At 43.5% G+C, this 6,107-nt stretch overlaps 1 protein-coding gene across 2 annotated transcripts in view; it reads left to right on the top strand.

The window, feature by feature from the left end:
• The window catches only part of dapk1 (death-associated protein kinase 1), a 68,091-nt gene that overhangs the window by 32,314 nt on the left and 29,670 nt on the right, over positions 1 to 6,107 (top strand). For both annotated transcript variants that reach the window (XM_008419394.2, XM_008419395.2), the window contains exons 3-4: positions 417 to 638; positions 5,283 to 5,421. In XM_008419394.2, coding sequence (XP_008417616.1) covers positions 417 to 638; positions 5,283 to 5,421 — 361 coding nt within the window. The remainder of the gene's footprint in view (positions 1 to 416; positions 639 to 5,282; positions 5,422 to 6,107) is intronic.

Below are 6,107 nucleotides of genomic sequence, written 5' to 3'. Positions count from 1 at the left end.
TCCTCTGATTGGCTCAGCAATGTAACGTGATCCTCTGATTGGCTCAGCAATGTAACGTGATCCTCTGATTGGCTAAGCAATGTAACGTGATCCTCAGCAGCAAGTGATGACAAAGCGGGGCGTCATCACGACTTTACACAAGTGTGTCTTTACCTCCGTGGTCGGCAGAGGCTCCGCCGAACCCCTGAGACCGACTCATCGAACCGCTGGGGTTCGATCAAACCCAGGTTAAGAACCACTGATCTAGACTATATGATTCACCCCATCCTGATTAAAAACCATCAGATTATAATTTTACCGCGTTGCTTTCTTTTCTTTGTTTGGTGTTTTTTATTTTTCTCCTGCTAAATAAAATAAAGTTCTTTTATAGTTTAGTTTTCAGCATCAGGTTTAACATCCTCGTTTCTCGTCGACAGCGGTCAGTTCGCCGTGGTCCGACGATGTCGGCACAGGAAAACGGGCGCGGAGTACGCCGCCAAATTCATCAAGAAGCGGCGCAACAAGTCGGGTCGGCGCGGCGTGGCGAAGGAGGACATCGAGCGAGAGGTGAACATCCTGAAGGAGATCCAGCACCCGAACGTCATCACCCTGCATGAAGTGTTTGAGAGCAAAGCCGAGGTCATCCTCATCCTGGAACTGTGAGTAGCTCCTCCTCATCAATTTAAATAATCAACTAATCATCAACTAATGTAGCAATTAATCTGGAGCAGACGGGCTCGACAAAGGCCGACATAAACGGAGCAAAACAGCAGAAATTATTTTTGTAGAATGTTTCACATGTTTATCCTTTACTACAAATGGCAAAGTTCACTATAGAAATGCATTTTAGGCAATAAGATGTTCATTATGTGATTTAAACAAGGATTTGAATAATCTTTCAATGTGCCAACTTTTTATTCATTAATTGATTAATTGTGAGAATAACTGATTGTTCAATAACTACAATAATTGTCAGCTTTGTTGGAGCAGATGGCGCTATTAGCACTATTGCTAAGGCAGCATTATTTTTCCTGACCGTTTCAATTTTGACTCGTACAAATTCACTTTCCAAGACGAAATGGTTTGAGTGAAGTTCTGTTTTTGCTCATCGTAGCAGAAAAGCTCAGCAGATTTAAGTTCAGACTCCAGTTCTGCTCTCAGCAAAGGGAGTTTTTTAAATTTCAGTAACATGTAGGCCCTTTTTAATTGGCTGACGATCTCTGGCTGATGCTCTGTGAAGCAGCAGACTCCTCTACCTGTTTGGTCAGTCCTGGAGACGCCAGGCGTATTTATCTCCTCCAAGATCAGCTTTTACTGTCTGAGTAGGAACTTCCTGTCACTTATTTACTTGGCTTAAGGTGTAAAACAACACAATGACAGGAAAACATCCCGTTTCATGAAGGCTTTTCCCCACATCTAAACAACACAATGGCTGATCAGGAATCATAACGGCCGCTGTTGGAGGGATTTATGAGTAAAATACTGACTTTAGCTGGGATCTTGTAGAAGTGCTGTGCGGCACGAGGCCTCTTTGTTCCAAACACCAGTTGGACCAGTTCAACCAGCCCACATGCCACTTCAAACGCTGTAGGATCAGTTATGTTTGCTCCGCAGGTATTCAGCTGACACACTTCTTTGGAAAAGGTCGTTCCGACAGGCAGAGCTCAGTGCGCTTGAGTGGCTGAGTCACCTGCGAGCAGCAGCCCGAACCAGCAGCGCAGCTGTAAAACATGCGACGGGATTACTTTCTGCCCGCTCCATTGTTGAGGCAATCATCCGGCACAAGTGCGCCATTTTAAAATGTTTGTTTTGAATTAAACAGACTGAGACCAGACGTTTAAATAATGGGAAGGCTGAAATTCCTGCAGATTAGCAGCTCAGATTTTAAGAAAATGTTTGTTTTAACACTTTTTGCTGTAATGGTTACAATTGACCCTCGTTTTCAAAACCCTTTCTTATTATTAGTAGTGGCTGGACTCAATTAAAATTGAATTGTAAGGTCTGTAATTTCACATTTTAATTAAGAAATATCCCTTTTAAAAGCCCCTGTTGCTACATTACTAAATAAATAGACATATGTGCTGAACAGCAAATATATTATTGCTTTTAATCTGTAATTTAGGTCATCCAACCGTCACTTTGGAGCAAAATGTTGTTTTATCCATTCAGCTGTTTCAGGAACAGCTTTAGAAATGTGGGCAGTGACATTAGCATTAGCGCCTAGCTCCTTTTAGCACAACTCGACCTCAGCAGGAGTCTTCTCCAGCGTCCAATCAGATCGTTAATAATTGATTTATGGGCGTACCAGAAACACAGTGCAGTGATTCAGACTTAAGACTTCTGTATGTAGAGAAAGAAAAAAGGTAATTAATTCATTCAAAATGTGTCTAATTAATTGAAATTCTTCTTTTCTTTCTGTCATTCTGTTTTTCTCTCTTTCTTTCTTCCTTTTTATTTTTATTTTTTTGCATCATCATTTGCTCTCTGTTGTCACAGCGCTCTCCCTTGTGACGGGCGTTTAGCGGTTTATCAAAATTTTTGAATTTCCTAAACTCTTCTTGGCTCTCTGACGGCGGCGGCGACTCGGTCCGATAACCGAGCGTTTCTGATTTCCATGCATTCCTGGGATGGCTTTCTGTGAGCTGTTCGCATTTCAGAGATGTTTCTCATAGCAGTGTCAGTCGTTTGTTTGTGCTGGTATGTTTTCATGGGATGCTGGTAAAAGAATCTTGCATGTGACGAGAAGTGGACTCTGAAGAACTGGAGTGTGAGGTCGTGCAGGATTGGAGATGGAAATGAGGACAGAAGTTGATTTGTGTGTTGTTGTTTTTTTGTGTCCACATGCAACACATGTAGATCTTCTCCCAGTTATCAAGACTGAACTCTCCCACCCAAGCAGCCTGACTTGGCTCCTCTTTGGCCTTCACAGCTGAAGCGTTTGTGGCTTCAGAAACATTCCTCAGATGTTCTGGTCCATTTTCAGTTGATGTCGCCCCACGTCGCTGCAGATCTGTTGGCTTTGAGCCATGATTGGCTCTCCTGCTTCACCTGTGGTTCAGTGGTTTTGGTTTTACAGGAGACTTTAACTGTATCATTAAAAAGGCATATAGTTTGTAAAACTTCAGCTACTTCTAAGGTAAATTCGACTCAAATATGATTTTTTTTTTTCATGGCGTACTTTTTCAGGTGAAATACCAAAGTATTTTAGGCGATTTCAGAATCTGCCCATCGTTAAGAGGAGCTTTCATTTATGTCCACGGCTGATACAGGTTCAGTTTCTGCTAAAACCCAAGGAAGCTGGAGGGGAATCCTCATGATGGATTAATATTATGTGTTTTCCAGGTACATGGCGCCATTTTGTACTACAGTTAATTAACGATGTTACCCTCAGTTATTTTTAATGCCTGGAAATTAGGCCTCTGTCTCTTTAAGAAGCTCCTGCTCTTTCTAAAATCTCCGCCTTCGCAACATGGCTCCTCTATTAACCTTCTTACGACATTTTTACCAGCGTTGCACTGAGAAGTAGCTCCTATTATGAGCTCAGAGGATCCACCAGAGGGCTGCACAGTGGCGCAGTTGGCAGAGCTGTTGCCTTGCAGCAAGAAGGTTCTGGGTTCGATTCCCGGCCCCGGTCTTTCTGCATGGAGTCTCCATGTTCTCCCTGTGCATGGTGGGTTTTCTCCGGGTACTCCGGTTTTCTCCCACAGTCCAAAAACATGACTGTCAGGTTAATTGGTCTGTCTAAATTGCCCCTAGGTGTGAGTGTGTGTGTGTGTGTGCATGGTTGTGTGTCTCTGTGTTGCCCTGCGACAGACTGGCGACCTGTCCAGGTGACCCCGCCTCTCACCCGGTACGTTAGCTGGAGAGGAACCAGCAACCCTCCCGACCCCAGTGAGGGACAAGGGTGTAAGAAAATGGATGGATGAAGGATCCACCGTTTGCTAATTACTTCTGGTTAGTCTGAAGGAGCAGAATGGGGGAGGAGCTACGTCTCGAAGGCGGAGCTAGGTCCACCAAGGCGTTTAGCACAGCTGAGTGGTTGGTATAGAGATTAAACTGCTTCTCAAACAGGCATGAGAAGATCAAGGCAGGTCCGTTTTTGAAGAGGAAACAACATCACAACAAGATGTGAGGCTAAAAATAGTTCATTTAACATGATACTGCCCCTTTTGCCCCTTTAATGTTCAGCAGCAGGATTTATCTCCTACATGAAGATGGCAGACATCCTAAAACTGAGCAGCGATGAATATTATCTAGGTTTTCTAAAACATGAAATGGGTAAATGTAGAGAGAAGATTCACACATCAGGCCTCATCTGTTGGGGCGTGGTCTCCAAGCGTTTGAGGGAAATGTTTGTTTGTTGGTTCTTTATGTTCTGAAACATCTTAAAAATGTTAGAATTATTCTTATATAATCAGAATTACTGTTAATTTCACTGCGACTTCTGTGTGTATTTCCTGACATCTGGTGTCAAAAGCATGTAAGTGTGAAAATATTTAAATTTAAATCTGCTCTCACTTCTGCTTCCTTCGTCACGCTGCAGGTTTGTCCTCGTGCCTTCATCACTTCCCGTTCCTCATCCTCCCATCGCTGCGTTTATCATGAACATCAGTAATTATGTTGCACCGCTTTGCGTTTATTAGCCGAGCCTCTATGTGAAGGAGAATTGATTATCTGATTATGGGTGTGCAGAAGCTGATCGGTCGTCTATTAGTGAAGCTTTTTCATTTGGATCTGCTTTTGTAATAAAATCAGGTTTTCAGGATTAAATATTAAAAGTTCATGATGATGAAAACTATTTTGGACGTTAACTGGCCTTCAAATGCAGAAATCTGGATTTTAATTATTCAGATTTGGGTTCAGATAAAGAATCTTTTATTTTCCACTCTGTGGTCCAAGACATCCATCCTTCATCCGTCCGTTTGTTCATCCAGCCATACATTTTTCCTTTAAGTATCTTTTATAAATTCATAATTTTATTATACGTTTGTATTTTTCTTTAATAGTCAGATAAAAACATTTGAGACTTGTGGATTAAATAATTAGAAATCTGTTAGAAAATCAGATTTTAAATCCAAGTTATTGCTATTTTTTTCCCCAGTCATCATTTTTAGAAGGCATGTGTTTAAGGTTCCAGGTTTAAATCACAGTTTTCATTGAGGATCTTCTTCAATCTGCTAAAAGTTCAAAGTGAGCTGAACTCGGCTGGTTCCCTCTGCGGTTCAGGTTGATTGGATCTCGGGGATTTGTAGCTTCCTCTGTCGGATCCTTTCCCCTCATCGCTCTCCTCTTTTCCTTTTTAGCGTTGCTGGCGGCGAGCTCTTTGACTTCCTGGCAGAGAAGGAGTCTCTGAGCGAAGAGGAGGCCACTCAGTTCCTGAAGCAGATCCTGGACGGAGTCCTCTACCTGCACTCCAAGCAGGTCGCTCACTTCGACCTGAAGGTACAGCAGGCTGGGATCCTTTAATGTTTTCAGCTTCATTTGGATGAAAAACAACTTGAAATCTCGGAGCAGAGAATCTGAACGACCTACTGACTCTTTTGCATAAACTCAGCTTCTTTACGCGAGTCCCCACCTTTTATTTTTATTTTTCTGCTCTGTTGCTAATGTTGTTAGCATCGTGGCTCATCTGTTGTTTTCTGTTGATGAGGGGAGAGAAACTGTGAAAGGTCAAAGTTCACCGCAGCACAGAAGGCATGAAAAACCTGGCCTCTGTTTCCTGTGACCTCTTCTTGGGATTGATTGATTGGTAAAGTGTTGGAGCTGATTACTGATCAGTTTCCTCTTCGTCGTGTTTGGAGGAAAGTTCGGTTCCCGTTGATCCGTCCTGCAGACGGATGAAACTCTTTGATACAGAGATTTTATTGGCACCTGCAGTTTGGCAGAACCAGTAACTGGTAATGCTGCCTCTAGCCGGGAACTGGCTGGTTGAGCCGGGAACTCGCTGGTTGAGCCGGGAACTCGCTGGTTGAGTCCGGAACTGGCCGGTTGAGCCGGGAACTGGCCGGTTGAGCCGGGAACTCGCTGGTTGAGACGGGAACTTGCTGGTTGAGCCCGGAACTGGCCGGTTGAGCCGGGAACTCACTGGTTGAGCCCGGAACTGGCCGGTTGAGCCGGGAACTCACTGG

This window comes from Poecilia reticulata, linkage group LG9 (genome assembly GCF_000633615.1).
Source record: "Poecilia reticulata strain Guanapo linkage group LG9, Guppy_female_1.0+MT, whole genome shotgun sequence".
NCBI lineage: Eukaryota > Metazoa > Chordata > Actinopteri > Cyprinodontiformes > Poeciliidae > Poecilia > Poecilia reticulata.
This window is presented reverse-complemented; position numbering and strand designations above follow the sequence as displayed.